Here is a 20,311-nt window from a genome sequence, read left to right on the forward strand (position 1 = left end):
TTAGGAAATCCTGATGACCATTAGCATTTTGCAAACACCTGCTTTGCACAAGTACAGAAATAAATATTTCATTTCATTCTGCTTACAAAGAAAATTGAGGAATACGTTTCAAAATTAATGAAGGTTTAAAGCTTTAAAACTTGGACAAATTAAAGTTAACAACACCCAGAAGCTGGTTATACTTATTGTATTAAAAGATTGCCAAATTCTGGCTGACAGATTTCTCACCTGTCTATTCCCAGAGGCTTCCTCAGACTGGATTTTTCTTTGAGCACCCAAACAAATTGAGACAGACGCCACAGGTGCTCATTTGCACTTCCAGTAGAATCAGAACTGGAAAGAGGTTATTCTTCTCTGTCCCTCTCTTCTGTAAATATCTGCTGGAAAGTTCACATCACAGCAAGCTGTTTGATCCAACAGTTACTTCAAGTTTTCTGTTCTGAGCAACAGCATTCATCCACAGGAGAGGTCAATTGAAACTAAGAGAAGAACATTTATTCAGCAAAGAACTTCAGTATCTTCTCCCACGGCTCAGTTACTGCTTCACTCAAACACTTCTTGGAACTGCAAGCTGGAAAAGAAAATACAACTTGCTCAGACTAGTAAACTCAGACGAGACACATGCTCTTCAGCACATGATAAACTGCTGACAGTTTATAATCTCTGTTTCAGGGCTACACAGTCATAATATAGAAAGCCCTTCTAAGGCACTGAACTAATGTTGAGTGTCATCAAGAACACCACTGCATGTACAGAGAGAATTGAGACATTTTCCCATTTTGTGTATCTCTTGAACTTTCACAGAGGCAGTTTTGGCAAGTTTCTGCTTCTCACCTCCAGATCCAACACTGACACCATATGGACTGAAGACCAATTTATTGTCAGCTGACATAAGCATTAAGCCCACACTAGACAGATAACATGGTGGGGCAAGAAAAATCACCAGACATAAAAAAAAATAATAATAAAATCAGCTTTTAGATTATAAATATATTTTGATAACTTCATGTTTTTCAACCTGGAATACAATGTGACAACAGAAGAGCCAATTTTCATTTACTGTCATACTCAAAAACGTTTATAAGTTAGGACATAACACTGTTCTCCCATGGAGCAGAGTTCATTCACAAAACTGGCTCCTTTCATATTTCTCCTGAGAAGAAACAAACCACAACAACAGCAGAGCTAATACACAACCTGACCTTGCAGATGGCCAAAGCACAATAAGGGACATCAGTTTGCCATTATTTTGGTTTAAACTTGCCTCTCTATTTGCTGTATTCTCTCAGAGAATGGAGCAGAATCCTCCCACTGCTGAGGTCCAAGCACAAGATGCCCCACTTACATATGCAGCTCTCTGCCCCGGAGACTGACACTGGCTTCTCCTCCCCTACACTTCAGGTCACTGAGAAAGGCAGAGGCCTGCAGGATTCCTGCTTCATCAGGAGCACTATCAGCAGCACTCTGAATAACACACAGCCTTCTGAGTTTCCCTTGAACTGTTTTATTTCCTAGCAGACAAAATAGAAAAAAAAATAATATTAAGCAGCAATTCACCTCCTCCTCCCTTTCCTCCCCACGTGACAGATATTCAGTCACACACCGACACGCCCGGCTAATGACCGTGAGCGCATCCTCATTATTTATAAGCTGTTTACTCCCGTTGTCAGTGAGGGGACTGGTAATCCTCTCTACCACACGAACCACTTCACCTTGTCAAAACAAACGGCAAGAAGACAGAGTGTGTGGCTGCACGTTTGGCTCTAAGCAACCCCCGCCGAGCCCCAGCGCCCCAAGCCGTCGCTGTGTAGGCACGGCAAGGCGCGGCACGGAGCGGAGCGCCGGACAGGCTCAGCCCACAGCAGCGGCTCCCGGCACCGCGCAGCGCTGCCAGAGGGAAGCACAGCCGCTCCCACCCACAGCCTGCCGCTTCCAAACGCACTGCTATGAGGCACGCAGACGCAGCGAAGCACAGACCTCTGTGCTCAGGCTGCAGGACGTTGGGCAGCCACCTCAACCTCTGTAACCGACACAAACACCGGGGCTACAGCCGGCTCCAGCGGCCTCCTCAGTGCTTGCAGCTCTCGTTCCAGACGCTCCGCTGACAACCAACTGCTTCAAGAGCCAGCTGGAAGCCTTAAGAGCAACCTCCACGTATGAATACTTTTCAACCCGCAGCACAGCGGCCCCGCAGCCGCACTCTATCGCCAAAGCTTCCAGCCCGGGGCTGCCCAGGCCCTCAGCACCGCCCCAACACCCACCTCCTCCGGCGCTCCGCGCGACGGGAGGCTCCACCCGCGGCGCTGCCGTGTGACGTCACAACCCGCCCCTTCCGGTCCTCGCGCTCCGCCATGTCCAGCCGGAACGGGTGGCCCGGGGGGGGCGGGGCTCTCAGCGCGGGTACGTCTGGGAGGCGCCATCTTAGGTGTGGGCGGCCGGGTGGGGATCTTTCCCTTTAGATCCATTAATTGTTTATAAAAGATGTTAGCCCTTTCTTGCGCCCAGAGGATCCCCAGACTCATGTCTTGGCTCTTTCAGCTAGCAGCCTGAAGTGGTGATTCGTGGCTGGGATTGGAATGTTAGACGCTGGGGTGTCTGCACTGTGGAATGCTCCCTGGCTGTCATGAGTGCTGTTGCACAGGATGCCCTACACCCAGCAGCCCTCATCTCTTCTGGATGTGGAAAGGGTACTGAGCTGGGGGAGTGTCTGGACAGTGCTGGTCCAGACATGTGGTCCAATTTTTGTGTGGTCCTGTGAGGAGGGTTCACTGATCCCTATGGGACCCCTCCAACTCATGATATTCTGAGATTCTCTCCCAACCTGACCCTGTCAGGTAGTCATCTCAGGGCTCCAGGGACTAAAACATAGTTTCCTTTCAGCTCAGAGCTCCCAGGGAATGGCTGACTTGCATGGACACATCTCCCAGCATGGCTCTGCAGCCAGCAGGCGGTAGAATAGGAATAGAGATCCTGCCTAGAGTCCAGGCAGGGACCTCAGATCCCCAGGCTGTCTCTGTGCCATGACAATGGGAGGCTCCTTTATCTTCTGACGTGTCCTGGGGCTGTGCCTTCTCCATACTCCTCTCTGTGGAGTCCTGTCCCTGAGGGCTGAGTGCTGTGATGCAGTGGCACTTTCTCTCGCTGGCGGCTGCTGTGTAGGATGTGCAGCACCAGGCTTTACTGGGATTTTCCCACCAGCCCCTCATCCTCAGCATATTAGCACCCTTAACACCACTAAGGCCTTTGGAGCAGCAGCTTGGAGAGGTTACGTATCATGCGCCCAGCACACAGTACCAGGCAGAGTCCCTGGATTCCAGATTTCCCGCAGCAAGCTACCATGGCCCACTCACCAGGTCCCCAGCCATCACGCCAGTCTGGCCGGGAATTGGCAGAGGCACAGATTCTGGCAGCACTAGAGGGCAGCAGTGGTGCAGCCAGGAGCAGCCCGCGGTCTGATCTGTTCACCGTCTCCCTTGACGTCTTTTACCTCTCGCTACCTATCTGCTGCACAGGTCACAGACTCCCGGCAGCAGAAGACAGTTAGAAAACTGCCTGAGCCCCCTTCTTATCCTCCCACCGAAACTGGCTTAAAACTTAGCTGATTCTTCTCTGAGCTGGACAACACTGCTGGTCTCCACTGGGAGTCATCCCAGAACAGCACAAAAACATGCTCAGGCCACAGCAAAGTGAAGGAATGGAATCAGAACTCACTTGTTCCCAGCAGGAGACTGAGTCCTGCCGTAGACAGCTCTGTGGGCCCCTGCTGGAACGAGGATAAGAGAACAGGATCCGAACTTCAAGCTGTCCCTTGTCCTAGGAGCAGAGTCCACGTGTCTGGAGAGTCTCTTGAAGTTACTCGGGGCAAGTCCAGCTCCTCCTTGGGACAGAAAACAACTCTTGTGCTGTGCAGATGTGTTTATTTCCACCAGGAGCATCTGTTCAGTTGCTTTTCTTATGGCATGAGGAAAACCCCATGTCCCTTAACTGAAAGCCCAGCTACTTTCAGGCTTCTCATGTCACACTAAGGGGTGTCACAAGGAGATTCAATCATGGTGGGACTTGCTGCACTCCTATTTTGGGTATGGTAGAAGAAACTGGTTTTAGCATAACAGCTGCCACACAAGATGACATTAGCATCATGCCATGGAAGTGAAAACCCTTCAAAAGAGGAAGCTGAGCCACAAGTCCTGAAGGAGCAAACCCTTGATTTAGCTGATCTTTACACAGCTCAGCCAGGTTCCTCCAATGGTTAGTGGCAAGAAATGAGCACCAGCTTCTCTCGCCTCAACTTCAGGCTGTGCTGCTGGACACAGCCAGCCCCAGCACACCCATCTGTTCTCCGGCTTTGCAAGTGGTACCCCTGGAATTTTCCTCCTTAGACATGCACTGCACTGGTACACACTCTCAGCTGCCTTGGCAGGAGTTGAAGCTGCTGGATTTCGCCTTCCACTGTTTTCCACCCATGCTCAGAGTGTTTTCTGGTGAAGAAGAGATTTTCTGATCAGATTAACTTATCATTTATTTCCTCCTGGAAATCAGGATTTATCTTCATATTTGCATAATATGCAAAAGGCCTGAGACAGCAGAGACCAATGGGACAGAGAGATGAATTGTGGAAATGTCAGCAGAAAATCAAGTTTCTGAAAAGCAATGATGTCTGGGAGAGAGAAGCAGAGGTGTGGAACCAGGGGAGAATGACAAGGTGAAGAGTCTGCTCCACCATACCACCATGTTGTGCTTGATAGAGAAGCACTTCCCTTGTGACTCTCTTGGCAGCTCCATGAAGAAACTTCAGTATCGGAAACTCAGATCTGGTGGTACTTGCAGACAAATGCAGACACGTACAAACAATGCACACAAGAGGCCACGGAAAGGGAAGGCAGACAACTTCTCCCTGTTTTCCTGTCCATTGTTTTCTATGCTAGTTGTCCAAGAGCTTCACCAAAAGAAGAATGTCAGACCCATCACATGAAGGCAGTGACAGACTTACATTTGCGTGTTTAATCCCCAGCGTGCTGGGAAGCTGCTTGTTTTAGGGAAACAGGAAGACCTGAAATAGCAGAAGCTGGAAACACGTGACTGGCTGGGTCAGACAAGGAGGCAAGGAACAGAGCTGAGAGTATCCAGTCTCATGCCACTCCCTGTGCACAGCACAATTTTCTCCTTGGCATCATCTCATAATGAGCCCTTTTCTTTAAATTCTAAAAATAACCTGCAGTGGTAGGACATGCAGAACAAGAAAAGTCACGTGAGACTTGCTGCAAAAAATGAGCATGCGGCTGGTCATCATACTAACAAAGATGAGGAATTACAAGAATTACAGAAGAAAAGATATTTCAAGTCCAAAGATCACTGCAAATAATATGAATAGACTCAGTGCTTGCCTCAGTGCGGAAAATCTGAGGTGATTGTGTTGAGGAGGGTTTCAGAGAATTTGCAGGCTTAAATCCCTGCTTGAACGCAGACTTGGTGCCAGAAGGATGGTGATACAGGACTCCACTGTGCTCGTATTCATTTAATTAGTTTAATTATGAGGTTAATGCCAGCTAAGCCAGCAAGGAGCCAGGATATGGATCAGCTTTGTTTCTATGTTCTCCATAAGTCTTGCCCCAACCTGGGCAGTCTTAGCAACATCAGACAAAGGGATATTGGCCAGAAAGGAGATCAGACTCCTGTCACTGGTCCAGCTGATACTGCTGTTGTTGGGAAGTGCAGGAAAGCATCTTACAAAGAAGTGGGGGAAAAGGTGGCAGGAGAAAGCCAAGAGTCTGGATAACGTTTCCCTACTGTTGTTCAATGCTGTAGGTGAATTTTGCCATTGAATGAAATTCCACTCATTTAGAGGCATGCAATACTCATCTGTTCCTTGTCCCCAGGGATGGCAGCAGCCAACTCTTGTCCTTAGCAGAGTAGAACAATCAAGGGAAGTGACCTACTGAGGCAAGGGGACAGGATGCTGTGCTGGCTGCCACTGCCTGCATTGTGTCTTTGGATACCTTAGGGATGAAGTCAGACAGCAACTTGCTACAGATATCACTCACTACTCTGCAATCTATTCAGACAGACACTACTGGCAGTAGTACACTGTTTACTATGGAAATTAAGTTGATCACTGAAGGAGTTCACACTGGGAAAGTCCTTCAAGCTCTATTTAGAACAGGGATTCAGCTCTTGGGCACTAGAGCATCCTAAAAGATGGTCCGGGAGAGACTTGCTGTTCATGGCAAATATCCTGTTGAGAGGTGGTGTGGCTAAAGAATCCTCTGCGGGCTGTAATGGATGCTGAGAGGTCACTAAGAAGCACCTTCAGCCTGGTTCTCTGAACTCCCTGTGCTTGATGGAGACCTCCGTCCCCCCAGCTGCCTATTTCAGCTTTAATATCTTGATCCTTGCATTGTTCTTCTTCTTTGCAAGTAGGCTGAGCGCATCGTGGCTGTTATAAAGCCCTTAGCCTCATGGGTCACCCATAAGGGCCATGTTGCTGTGTTCTGCAGTCATGTTTCTTTCACTTGTGGTCAAAACCTGATCAGTTCAGCCTAAACTACAGCTCTCCTTACAGCTCCACCCCAACCAGCTCCCCTCTTTCCTGCCTTTCCTTCCAGCAGTTGGAGAAATGCCAGAGCAGTGATGACCTGTGAAGTCCCAAGTGTTGTATTTCTCCACCAGATCACTCCATGGTTTCACATCCCTCTTTGACATCACTTCTAGAATCTGCTGTGTCTATGGTGGGAGGTGATGGGACTAGCATTACTGGGCTGCATCATACCTTTCAGTTCTGGGAAGCCAGTTTGTTTCCGAGGAATAGTTTCAACAGACAGAAACAAAAAGCCAAAGCTTACTCTTGCTTTCCTCCTTGCTGAATTGCAAGTTCCTCTTGGAGGAGTTCAAGCCACCCCATTTAACAGAAGCATGTTTCTTGCCAAGAGAGCCAAGCAGCTATTGCACGGCTGCAGCTGATTCAGATAAATCCAAGATGTGAGGAAGAAATGGCTGAGGAGGACTCAGAGCCTGAGTCATTCCACAGTCACAGTCCGCAGACACTCAGCACAGCAACATAGACTTTTACAACCTAGACAGCTACAAAGATGAATACACATTATCAAACCAGCACAGGATGAACTGGGTTCTGAGAAGGTGCAGAGTGATGATCTGTTGGAGGGGAAGTATTTGAAGTGCAGAGATACTTGCTTTCTGCTCTCATGTGCCTCACAGCTAAAAAGCTTGCTGGAAAATACTACTTTAAATCAGGACCTGAAAGTGCCCTATATCTCCCATTTTTGTAAACATGGAACAATTCCTCCAAAATATGCCAGAGGGCTTGTCAGAAAAGAGAAGTAGCAGGTGCTATCCCTGGGGTTAGGTTATGCTGTGAGTATTTTAAGAGATCTTACATCATTGTGGCCAGCCCAACTGTCTGGAGGGCTAAATATTTCTCCTCCCTCCAGAGGATGTGGTTACTGTCCTAAATGAAGTGGGGCACACGACTCCCCAAATCAGCAAGCGCACCCAACCCTGAGCTGTGAGAGCTCAACCCAACAAGAGCTACTCAAAGCAAGAATATATGCAGTTCAGAATCTGGGCTATGGTTACATATGCATGAAAGAGAAGTTTTGCTGAAATAGAGAGCTCAGTAACCTTCTTACAGTTCAATAATGAGGTAACATGTTCTCTCGCCACATGGTTTTGAGGGCAGGAAATGTAATAGCTCCTTACCTTGCTGTTTTGTTTAGATTTGTGTACAAATACCTCAGTGTATGTTCCCATCACAGGACTGACCTAATCTAGTTGAATGCAAAGAAGAAAATCAGCCCCTTACTCTACAATTTCTTCATGAAAGAACATCAGCCCTGTGGTAGGCTGAGGAAGCATCCTGCTCCACCAGCCTCCACAAAGGCCTCTCCAGGTCTCACATCTGCACACCTGCCCTCCTCCTGGAAGGCCACCATACAGCAGATTGTCTGATGGATGGTGGGGGTGGAAAAAGCAGGAGGGCTTGTGGAAACAGGGAGGTACGAGGAATGTCTGCTCAGAGGAGACCCTGTGAAAAGAGCACATGGGACTCACTGCTGAAGCAGTAGCTACTCTCTGGTAAACAAACACTGCACTCTCCAGAAAGACTGAGTTTGCAGCTGGGCTTGTAGGAAATAGCGCAGTTACGAGGCTACAGTTGCCTTAATTTTGGTTAGCCACTTCCCATCCTTCAGCAGCCCCATGTATGCTCTTCTTGCTTCTAAGAAAACAGGAGAATGGTTACCAGGCAGCAGTCTGCACTGCATTGAATGCATAGTTGGAAATAACGCAGTCAACATAGGGTCTCCTCACTTCCCAGTTGCGCAGGCCAGTATCTCCCTGCCCGTGCCATAGCTCCAGCCTCCCCATGGTGACTTACAGAAATGTGGTCTGCCAAGCTCGAGGGGATGGGCCAAGAAGTGTGGGGTGACAATACAGCCCCTCTCCTAGCAGCACCCACAACAAACATGCCCCTGCAGCAGAAGAGCAGTGATGCATCACAGGGGTTATCAGGCGCAGCAAATTTGAGGTTTTAAAGTATTTATATATGTAGTTGCTTAGCAACATTTGCAGCCACCTTGCTTATGTAAGCCAACAAGCAGCATCTGAGGGCTGTGGTACCGCAGGTTTCCACAAGCAAGCACTCAGCACTGTGGCTGCCCAGCCAAAGGCCATGATGCCAACCGGGCCAGGGGTGAGCTTTTTAAAAAAATACTTTTCCCCCACATACTGGTAGCATGCAAGCAATAGAGAGAACATGGCTGTGGGTGGAATAAATATCAGATTCAAAGTTAGACTGCAAGGGTGAAACTCCTGCACAGAATGAGTCAGAGAGGAAAAAAAATGTCCCAACTGACATTACAGTCACTGACATCACCATTCACCCCCTACATACACATGGACTGTCCCAGCAGCTCCTGCTGCTCTGCCCCTTTTGATGTGGGATGAGTGTCCCCACAGAGTGGGGTGTTCGAGCTCTGCCCCGTGCTAGCATCAAGGAACATTAAGCATCATCTCTGCCCCCAGTTCCACCATGCTGTTCTCACCCTCTCTCCTTTTGGTTGCCCTTTAAAGGCACAGGGGTCTATGTACCTGCTCATCAGACACATCTCACAGCATGAAGTGAGTGATGACACGCTACCCCCACACACAGCCTGCCCTTTGCTAAGCTCTGCTGGGACAGCTCTGAAGCTCCAGCCACATCCCTATCCTTCCCCAAGTGTTCACTTTGCAGGATTAGCATTTGTTCAGAATTCTGGGACAGTTAGACATCAAACTAATCGATTACATGACCAGTCGCCCCACTGTCACTGTCCCACAAACCAAGGAGAGAAGGAAGCTGTCACGTTTCCAGTTCAGACAGTTGCAACAGAGTTCCACATGGCCCTAGTGAACAAGCATGTCACAGGGGAAGAAGAGCAGTGTCATCAGCTGAGGCAAGCAGGGCCTCTCCACCATCTCCCCACATCCCTCCTGGTCACTGTGCTGACCAAGGGGTAGCTTCTACAGAGGGGAAAACCAAAGGAAACATCAGGGCCTGTCCTCCAGCAAGAGGGAGCTCCCAAAGCAGCCTCTGTACAACACTATCCACAGACATCCCCACCTTGCCAAACATAGTGGGGATAAACCCACAGCTGCAAACCTGGCTTCACAGCAACGAATCTTGTTTACTTCATTTCTTTAAGGCAGTCAAGAAATAATCCCTATAATGTACCATTAGGGTAAAGTAGGCATCTCATCTCCTCTAACACATGGACGTGGAACAGAGTGTACTCTGCTTCAGGCTCTTTCCTTCTATTGAGCATCTCCTCCACCCAAGTTCACTTGAGGGGATGTCCGAGCAGCTGCAATTGCAATTTATATGCCCTGCCCCTTCATATAGCTGCTGATGAGCCCTCCAGCTGCTCGTGCCCCATTCTCTTCCACCTCTCCAGCAAGGCCAGTGCAGCTGGGTGGATCCACACCCCTGCTAGAGCAGCCAGGCCCTCTGCCAGCTCCTGAAATTTCTCCAGGGAGCCCCATTCTCAGGGACTGGATTTTGTCCCTGTCCCAGCAGGGCAGGGCGCTTTCCCAGCAGAACACAAAGCAGCAAGAATGTTGGAGTCCTCGGGATACGGAGAGCAGTGTATCACAGCAGGGGACACTCCTAAAGCCTCCCCAGCAGATGCTGCCACCCTCTTTCAGGCTATCCATATATCACTGCTGGCCCTAGAAGAAGTCTGGCAGAGGGCAACAAAGATGATGAAGGGCCTGGAGCATCTCCCACATAAAGAAAAGCTGTGAGACCTGGATCTGTTCAGCCTAGATAAGACAGAAGGGGGATCTAGATATTTATAAACATTGATCAATGCAGTTGGATAAGGCCAGACGCTTTTCCACAGTGCGTAGTGGTAGGACTAGGAGCAATGGCAAAAAACCTAGAACACAAGAAATTCTACACAAATATGCAGAACATCTTGAAGGTGAGGGTGACAGAGCACTGGAACAGGCTGCCGAGAGAGGTTGTGGAGTTTCCTGTTTTGGAGATATTCAAGACCTCTTTGGACACCTACCTGTGCAACCTACTATAGGAAACAAATATGATCAGGGGACTGGAGCACCTCCCCTACAAAGACAGGCTGAGGGAGCTGGGCTTGTTCAGCCTGAAGAAGGCTACGGGGTGACCTTATTGCAGTCTTTCAGTACCTAAAGGGAGCCTACAAACAGGACAGGAATCAACTCTTTGAAAGGGTAGATAACAGCAGGACAAGGGGAAATGGTTTTAAATTGAGGGAGGGAAGATTTGGGTTGGATTTAGGGGGAAGTTCTTTACAGAGAGACTGGTGAGGTGCTGGAACAGCTGTGCATGCCCCATTCCTAGAGGTGTTCAAGGCCAGATTGAATGGGGCCCTGGGCAGCCTGGTCTAGTATTAAATGGGGAGGTTGGTGGCCCTGCATGTGGCAGGGGGTTGGAGATTCGTGATCCTTGATGTCCCTTCCAACCCTGGCATTCTGTGAAATGTGCTTTAATGGGGGAGTATTGTCTGTAGAAGTCCCTTACAACCTCTGCAGTTCTGTCAGATTCTGTCAGGAACAGCACAGCACGGACTGGTCCCATAGACAGCAGGAGCACAGAGATAAATCTGACAGCAACAGAACCTACCCCATGCTCTGGGTCATCCAGGCACAGGCAAGCTGAGCCCAGGCAAGATGACCAGGGGATCCACTGGAGTCTCCCACCTGCCTTCAGCCAGTGGAAGACTGCTTAACTCATTCCAAGCCTCCCCAACCCCTCATAGCCCATGGTGAGCACCCAGGGCTGGGAGAAGTGTCTCCTTGCAGGCAGCTCCAGAGATGAAGTAAGGTCACAGGAGCAGGACAAAAACACAGAGACAAACTCAGAGACTTAAAATCCCGTTCATAAAAATATATTAACTGTACAGTGTACATCATCATTGTTACAGTATTGACAGCAGAAGTCAGAGTAGAGGCACTTGGGGTCCAGGCAGGGGCCTTACTTGCAGATACCCAAGAGAAGCTACAGGCCAGCAATGGCTGCCACTGCCTGACATACTGCTGCAGGGACAGACTTCCTGAACCAGGAGAGGACACCAAGGTGTCAGTGAAGCACTGCTAGTTGATCTTCACCCGTATCACCATCATGCCACTGTTGAATCCAGAGGATAAATTCCCCAGATCCACTTGGTCAGCAGCCACGAGTCCCTCTTTCAGAGCATAGCCTGATGCCCTCACCAAGAGGGTTTCATATCTTAGTGCCAGCAGAGTCCTGTCCTGCATATGGAGGCAGACTGAAGCACAGCTATTAAAGCAGAGCTGACTATGTCATCATTCACAGCTGCTAGCCAGCAGACCTCAGCAGATCTCGTGGCAGGCCCAAGGCAAGGATGAAAGCGCTGTTCCATGGCTGTGTCCACAATAACGTTGAGGACCATCCTCAGGCTCCCACTGCCTTTATGCCAGCCTGCCCTGCCCAGCCCCAGGGTCTGGGGAGCCCCTCCTTCTCCTTGACTGGGGTTGCCATGAACATGCAGAGCTGAACATGCAGGCCTAAGCTTGCCAGTGCCGTGAGACTGGCACAAGCGCAGCTGTCCCCAACCCCACAGCACCAGAAACACATTCCAGTTCTCCCACTGCTGGAGCAAGAAGCAGTTGTCAAGGCAGGATCAGTCCATGTTTGTGGCTGGGATTGTCCTTCCCTGGCATGAAATAGCATGTCATGGCACAGAGGAGCTGTTACCCACTCAGCTGCAGGATGGCAGGGACACAGAAGCATTAGGTACATCAGGGAGGCAGTCGGTGTATCTGCTGTGGATCCTTCTCCAAACTTTCCACCAAAACCACATCTCACATCTCTATGGGACAAGCAGTAAGATAGAAAAGTAGTGAGACAATAGCCGGAGGGGGTGCATTGCTACAGTGGATATCCCCACGCTTGCTCCCAGAATCACCTGCAGAAGGGTTAGAGCAGAAATCTGCAGTCAAGGCCGCAGGACCCTTTCCTCATTACTAACTCAAAGTATTACTCAGGGCCAGCCGAAACAACATTTCCTTCCCCTCCCTTTTGCACATCCAAAATGAGTTGACTGATGGGAACAGATATTGGAAACAAAGACCTACTGGGGAGGGCAAAAATAGAAAAGATGACCCCCATGCCTCAGTTACCATTGGCTAGTGCCAACCTCACAATGCTGTAACGCTGCCCAAGAAAGCCAGCCAGAGAGACTCAGCATGACACTTCCACTCTCTTCAGGGACACCTGCAGCTAAGCCCTGTGTCAGTAAGGAAGCATCTGCAGAGCGATATCACAACCCAGCTGTGCTTTCAGACAGCTGGAATTCCCCATTCCACCACTGCACACAGCATCCAAAATGGTTTCTGTTCTGCAGATGCCAACATTCTACTCTGATAGACTTGCTCGCTGTCTGCATGTTCCAATGGGCCTTTCCCCAGGCTGGTGCTAGTTGGTCCTTATCAGCCTGAACCCTCACATTCCTCATGGGACATTTTCAATAGGCACATGTCACTAGGGCTCTCCTCGAGGGCAGTACTGCTATCTCCACTTCAATAGCTGGGGAAACTGAGGTGCCAGAGATATTCACACAGAAGAATTTCTGCCTCAATCGAAAGATAAGAAAAGAAAGTCATACTCCAACTCCACACCAGTGTCAGAGCACAGCCAGCTCTGCAGAAACCACACTGATGTCACAGGCTGTCCCATATCTGTGGGAGAGCCTGGTGGACAGAACCACATACATACCCTCTAATACTTTGTCCAGATCCGCAATGAACTCCTCCAGCTCCTGCGTGTCTCCAAGCTTAGCTAGCAGATAGAAAGACACCATCAGTGCTCTTTCATCCCACTCCCCTCCACCAACACCCTTCCAATCTAAGTGAGGGGCACACAGATCAGAGCTGGCAGAGCTCTGGGAAAGAGGTTTCACAACAACAGCGCTACCCAAGGGCAGCACAGAAAGGAAATTCCCAGGGCTAACTGACTGCAGACACACACCTCCACACCTGAGAACTAGCCGTCTCCTCACAGCCCACCAACCCCATCCTCTCTGCTTCCAGTTTCATACCCAGGCTCTGGGAGTGGCAGCACAATGACCCAGCTACAAGGCACGGAATTTCCTTCACTTGCTTGTAATACCTCCCTAATGCAGGGCAGGGAAACCCCAGCAAACAGCCCTTCAGACAGACCTTCCCACCTTACCTTTAGAGGAGTAAGGACCAGTGTGGGTGTTGAGATCTTCCTCACTGGAGTTCAAGCTGCTTGCTGGGGATGTGCTGGTACCTGTGGGTGCAAAAGCATTATTCACTGCCCAAGGCCAGAGGCACCCAATAAACAGACTGCAGAGCCAGGGACCGACCCCATGCACACTGCAGGACTCAGGGCTACTTTCTCACTTGTTCAGCCTGTCCGCTCTTCCCTGGCTAGGAGGAATGCTCGTAGGTTGCTGGGCATGATCTTCCCTGTTCTCTCAAACAGCTCTGCAGAAGCAGTACCAGCAGATGCTGGCAGCTCCTGGACCAGGACCCAGCCATAACCACAGCCCTCCCAGACACCACATTACTCATCCTGCCCACGAGTCGGGTCAGACAGGCAGCCCAGGGGCTGAACCAACAGAAAAACTCGTGTTTTATCATGGAAGAGCCCCAGAGCTCTCAGAGCGATTCCACCCTCAGGAACACCGCCCTCCCCCGCAGCCCCACACTCACTCTCCAGCTCATCGATGCCGCTGTCGTACACACTGTGCCCCGCTTTCCTCTTCAGCTCCTCCAAGTGCCGCTCATACTGACTCGCGGGGCCTCTGTCGAAGCCTTCGACGACCTCATCGAACTCCCGCAGCAGATCGCTCAGCTCGTCCGACATGGCTGCAGGGAAGCATTGGGCAGTGAGGGACTGGGGACGAGCACCGGGCAAAGCCTCGGGAGCCGTCCCAGGCTGGCGACCAACAGACCGCATAGCCGAGAGATCGCATAGCCCGCAGCGCCCCACGAACAAGGCTCCCCCCGACCGGAGAGGAGCGGGATCCCGGCAGCACACGACACTTACCTCCCCGACCCGATGCTCCGATGTGGCGGAGGCGGTAGCGGCGCATTTTGTATCAGCGCCGCCGCCCCGCGGGCCGCTCCGCACCAATCGGCGGCACCGGGCGGGGCCGAGGCAGCGCCGGGAGCGGGATGCGGTTACCGCAGCGCCGGTCTGGGTCTCCCCGGGTTTCCCCCCAGCCCAGCCCAGCCTCCTCCTCCGCGCTGTTTCCCGGTGCGGTTGTCCAAGCGCGGTTGGCCCTAGGCTGGAGGTCGGCTATGTGCTTGCGGACCTCAGCATCTCCTGCCAGCTGCCCGTACTAGTCATTAGCCCAGCTCTTCCAAAAAAGAGCTTTTAGCCTCCAGGAGGCCGCTGTCTGTGATTGTCGCAGAGTGGCCTTGTGAGCTTGAGTTTGCCTTGGCCTGAAAAACTGACCTACAGCTAAGCCAAGAGGGTGATCAGTGGCACAAAGGCTAACTGGGGGGCAGTATGAGACAGAGCCCCCCAGGAGTGCATTCTGTGTACTGTCCTGTTCTACATCTTCTCTGAAAAGATGTTGGGGCAGAGTGCACCCTAGCTGGGCTGCAGGTGACACTAGCCTGGGAGGAGTGGCAGACACAGCAGGAGGCTGCACTACCATCCAGAGGGACCTCAAAGCTGCTCTATCCTCTCTGCTTCTAGGATGATCAGTGGGTTCTGTCTGTAGTTTCAATCCCCAGACCTTGGTGGTCTCAGGGAGCAATGGGGAGCTCTGATTGCTTTCTGCCACCCCTAAATCTAAGTTGGGAATCCTTTGGGTGAATGAACTGGTCACAGAGGGACACTACAGTCTTCAGAAGAAAAAAAAAAAGCACGTCTGTGTTTTCTAACTGTGCTGATTTGGAGTTTTCTTTAGCTTTACTCCTGAACTCTCAGCTAAAGCTGACACTTTCTGGGTGTAAGCTAGTGTCCCTATATTTGTTTCAATGCAGAATGGCACAGAATATGATCTCAGCCCTCGTGGTGCAGAACCTGTATTTAGAAGAAATTGCACGTTGGTCATCAAGAAGCAAGCAGTTATTACAGCAGTATTTTACGCTGCAGTGGGACTGGCCATGCTCTGATTTGCCATACTGTGCTCCGGGGTTTTCATTGTAAATAACACAGTACATGGAAAGCTGGAAACCCCAGGCAATTCCCTTCCTACTAAGCCACAAGAGTGCTGGCCCACAGCCAGCTTTGGGCTGGTTCTGCTGCAGAACTCTACCAGTTCTAACCTTCTTAAGACCTCTAAAGCTGACTCTAGCTGTAAAACCCCTCTGGTGTTGTGTAGCCCAAACTGTTTCTGGCAGTGTGTGAGCAGGCAGCCCACAGCAGCATCACTCTGTCCTGGCACCTGGGGGCTGCAAACTGCCAGACAAAATTTCTGACTGTTTTAAAACATATTTTTATAGCAGTTTGCAAATTCAGGTGGGTAGCAGGGTAAAAGAGGCTGAAACTGAAGCATGGCAAAAGCCAAGCAGATTTGCCAGGATCTAGCTTTACTTCTATCCTTCAGCTTTTTGCCTGCATCTCTTCTGAGGAGCAGGCCTATTGGGGCAGCAGCTGAGCAAGGGCCGGGTAAAGTGCTTCAGGAACAATAGTGCTCTGCGACCGATTCGTGAAGTCTTGTTTGTTTGAGGAAGCTGAAATAGAGCAAGTCATATGCAAGCACACGTGCCAGGCAGTGTCTGCTGCTGCGCTGCTGAAAGAGCACTTCATGCTGCTGAGAGGAAGCAGCACGCTTACACAGACAAGTGGTGACAGCTGCCCTCATGTGGAGCTTTCAGCAACATCCCAGTTTATCCCCTGCCAGTGAAGTTTCAAGCCTTGCATGCAGTGGAAGAACCTTACACTAAGCAATTTTCTTTCTTTTCAGTAAAAAATAATAATTAATCTTTGAAAAGTGCATTTCTCTGCAGCGGCTGCTAAGGACAGCCACTTCACACTTCGTGGTGAACCCTCGGTTGTCCTCTAATACAGTGCTTGGCACACTTTTGCACAAGCAAACTTTAAAAGGAGTTTTCTTGCAAAGCAGAGCAAATAGCGTTTCATCATAGCCATCACCTTCAGGTTAACATAATCAAGAACAAGAATTAAATGCCCCACATAGTGGTGCTTTTGAAAATGCATTTCTTCCCATGGCCCGTGGGGAGCAGCACATGAAACGCAGGGTGTGAGTTGTGCACACGTTTGAAATGAATCTGAGTGCAGCCAGCTTGTCTGCCGGGGTGCCTCTACAGGGCACAGAGGTGACTGCAGAACTTTTCGTTGCCTTAAGCGTGGCTTCCAAAGGGGCGAGGCACATCGATTGCTCTGGTGTCAGCTGTCAGCCAAACACACAGCCTGAATGTCACTCATATCTTCAAACCCGGTCTGGCTCTGCAATATATTTCCCCAAGACGCTTCTCATTTGGTGTTTTGCTGGCATCTTCAAACTTCAGCTTGCAACTATTGCCACTGCACACTTGCGCCTTTCCATTGCCTCTTTTGTAACCTCCTCCATCAAATGTGTTACGCAGTCACCAGGGAATCTCATACAGGACACTCCTTTAGGACAGCCCTTCTCAGGATATCCCATCAATCTGCTGCACTAAGCAAGACTTACCTCTCTATTCCCCACATGTCCAACATTCCATATTTCAACATGACAAAAATATGATTTACAGTCCAGGTGTTGCATGGGCATAATGATTTGAGTGCCCTTATGTCCATTTAAAGACATAATCTGCTTTTTCTTGAATTCAAAATTATGAGTATTTGTAACCACTCCTCCCAAACTGAGGATCTGTTTCCTTCCCAGTGCTGTCTCTTGAGGGTTTCACAGAAATGGCATCCAACTGCTGTAAAACCCCTGCCCTGAGCCACCAACGGCACTGGCTACTAGAAGACCTTATCCTCATTAGTGCTGCTAAGGAACTCAAGCTGTTGTGGCTGACACAAGATAAGGTGTCACTCACACCCCATAGGGACAGCAAGACCAATGCTGACTGTTGACTGAGGAGCAGAGTCTCACTGATGGGCCAGAGGCTTTTAGGAAGAAACTGAAAGGTCCCCCAGAAGGTCTGCTTTTGCACCAGGTATAATCCTGCATCTGTCAGCACAGACCAGCTGCTCTCTGCCTTCTTGGATATGATCCTGGATGCACAGCTGGCCATTGGCTGCCTGAGAATGTTGATGGCCCCGGGAGCATTCAGCAACTCTTGGCATCCTGTGTTTATCTGTTCCTGCAGAGTCAACAGCACCGCTAATCTCTGGATTCGTGGGAGGCTTTCACCAGCTATCTCTCAGCACACTCATCCTTCTTTAGCCTGCTATTTTCTGGGTACTGCTTCTCCATCCATTCTGAGTGTACCCATCCACAGGAAAAAAAGACCTTTTCAAAGCAAGAGTTCAATCTCAAGCAGTGCAGCTGCAAAGATGCAGTACCCTGTGCAGGTATCAAGCACTGGTCAGATGAGGCTATATCTCCTCTCCCTGTCTGGTGCTAGAAAGATCATGTATTCACTAACAATCCTTTTGAAGCTAAAAAGAATGGCCAAAGCCAAGCACTGTAATGACAAGTGTGGGACACATGAGCTGAGCTGTGAGCTCCCTCCTCACAAAGAGGGAAGTGCTGGAGTACATAGGTCTGCACTTGAGTTATGCCCACAAAACATAACTTAATCCCTAATGAAAACCTGCTTCAATTGTTTGCATGACCCCAAATGTTTTCCCGTGGTCACAAATTTTACCTGAGCATGCAGAGGATATACAAACTGTTTCCATCAGAAAAGGCCCAAATATTTAGTCTATCTCAATCCCATAGTCACCCTAATCCCACTACTAATCCCTATCAGTACTAAACTAAAATTAACCCTAGCTCTATTTCTACCACTGAACACACACTAAACCTATGCCTGCCATTAGTCCTAGGAAAAAAGATTTTATCAGTGAAACTAATACAGTGCATTTATTCATCTCCCCCCACATCAAAACTTCCCTAAACTAATTCAATTGTCCTGAGAAAGCTTCAACCCACTAAAAAACTTGGAAGTAGGAGGACATAATCATAACCTTACATGGAAATTCAGCATTAATCCCGACCTTAACTGCACATCTCATGCAGGGACCTATGCAGAGCATTTCTCAAACAGCTACCAGGTGGTGCAACCTCTGTGTGGAGTGCCCAAGAGGATCTGGGCTTTGAAAACCCCAGATGACTCTAGTCTTCCTTTGGCAATTCATCTCCAGTCCCAACATGCTACCTCTCCTTGCTATCCCTATGGCACAGTCCTGTCAAGCACTCAGACACGGTTCCTTTTCAAAAGTATTCTTCTATTTTCCAGCCATTTTGTTGAGAGGAAGGGGTGCGAAGTACATCAGCTTCTACTCAACATGGCAGTGTAAGACATTTAAATTACAGCAACAAACAAACAAATACTATTTCCATACATCAGTGGATGGCAGTGCTGATGAGGAGCTCACAGTGAAAGGAAGTGCTTCTGATGGGATGGGAGCTTCTGTACAGATAAATTTTAATCAGTTTCCTGCAAAGACTGCATTTGGAAGAGTATCAAATAATATATGAACTCAGGTAAGATAAAATTAATTAGTAACCAGAAGTTTCCATCACACAGGAAAAACTCAGTGCTGCCTAAATGTAACATAAATGTCAGGTTGGTAGAGACCTATAGGGCAAGTAGCAAAAGGAGCCAGGCAACCTGTGCCCTGAGTTATAAATCCACTCAATTTCTCCACAGTTCAAAGAAAATAAGTGTCATTGTGTATCTCATGATCTCTATCTCCAGAATAAGTAATAGATTTACAGTTGATTTCAGGGTGTCCAAAAGGGAGGAGCTGTGACACCAGATCCCTCTTTCCCCAGCACCAAAAAAATGCCAGCATATCTCATATCCTGCCTCCTTCCTGTTCTGCAGCACTCCAGCTTTACCCATCTTCCTTCCCTACCTGTCTATCCTAGTTCTCTACATCAACACTCCTTTGGGCATCTATTCTCCCTCCACATGTGATCTCTTCCTATGTGCTTGCCCTCTTCTTGGCACTCTGCATTTTCTTGGAAGGAAAGTCTCGACTTTGAATATGAATATGATCATTGACATCTCAGACCAAGCAAATATAAAATTCATGATCTCAAAAAACAACTGAAAGACAAAAAGTGTTCTGTGCACGGTTTACAGCACTGTTGTCTCCTTGTCTGTGACCTCCTTTTCCACATACACCATCTTTGTACCACATCAGGAAAATAGTCTTTAGAAGAGGTCAGAATCTATCAGGAGCACAAAGGCAAACATTTTCATCATATGATGGTGTGACACAACTAAACCTCTGAGATGCTTCCAATACCCAAAGCTGTATCACTGAGCATAAGCCTTCACTCGAAGACAAGACAGAACTGTTAGAAAAGACAGATTCATTCAAAGAACTTGCAAATCTACAGTCACCCCCCCATCCTATGCTCCTTTATTTCAGCCTCTCCTTCTGATCTACCAACTAGAAAACAAGCACATCCTCTAGATCTGTATTTACATCACTCGTCCCTGCAGACTCAAACTCTGCCTCAGCCCCTACTCCCTGTTCACTGGGACATTCTGTCCTGTGCTTGCTGAAAGTTTGGCCTTCCACATGTGATTAACTGATCCCAGAAGAGCAGCTTCCCCTCCTCCAGATATCTGGTGTGTGAACAAAGCAAGAACAAGCCTGGGAACACCATGGGCAGCTTTATCCTATGTTATGCTGGCTGTGGATCAG

At 49.2% G+C, this 20,311-nt stretch overlaps 2 protein-coding genes across 6 annotated transcripts in view; both read right to left on the minus strand.

The window, feature by feature from the left end:
* Nucleotides 1-2,280, minus strand: part of LOC128076097 (H(+)/Cl(-) exchange transporter 5) — a 40,191-nt gene extending 37,911 nt beyond the window's left edge. The window contains exons 1-3 of one of the 4 annotated variants that reach the window (XM_052673425.1): nt 1,978-2,242; nt 1,346-1,511; nt 229-571 (exon numbers count right to left, since the gene is read on the minus strand). The gene's annotated coding sequence lies outside the window, so the exon portion shown is untranslated. The other 3 variants (XM_052673427.1, XM_052673426.1, XM_052673424.1) reach the window with 3 other exon arrangements.
* Nucleotides 2,281-11,401: 9,121 nt separating this feature from the next.
* Nucleotides 11,402-14,675, minus strand: LOC128076103 (regulator of cell cycle RGCC-like). Of its 2 annotated transcripts, XM_052673446.1 has the most exons (5): nt 14,567-14,675; nt 14,230-14,385; nt 13,724-13,804; nt 13,268-13,330; nt 11,402-12,362 (listed from the first exon to the last, which is right to left on the minus strand). In XM_052673446.1, the coding sequence occupies exons 1-5, from the start codon at nt 14,610-14,612 to the stop codon at nt 12,355-12,357; spliced, it is 354 nt and encodes a 117-aa protein (XP_052529406.1). In that variant the 5' UTR covers nt 14,613-14,675; the 3' UTR covers nt 11,402-12,354. The 2 variants fall into 2 exon arrangements, with proteins under 2 accessions (XP_052529406.1, XP_052529405.1); XM_052673445.1 differs by lacking the exon at nt 14,567-14,675 and having other exon boundaries at nt 14,230-14,491.
* Between the last annotated feature and the right edge of the window lie 5,636 nt (nt 14,676-20,311).

Source organism: Tympanuchus pallidicinctus, unplaced genomic scaffold, assembly GCF_026119805.1.
Source record: "Tympanuchus pallidicinctus isolate F22 unplaced genomic scaffold, pur_lepc_1.0 scaffold13, whole genome shotgun sequence".
Lineage (NCBI taxonomy): Eukaryota > Metazoa > Chordata > Aves > Galliformes > Phasianidae > Tympanuchus > Tympanuchus pallidicinctus.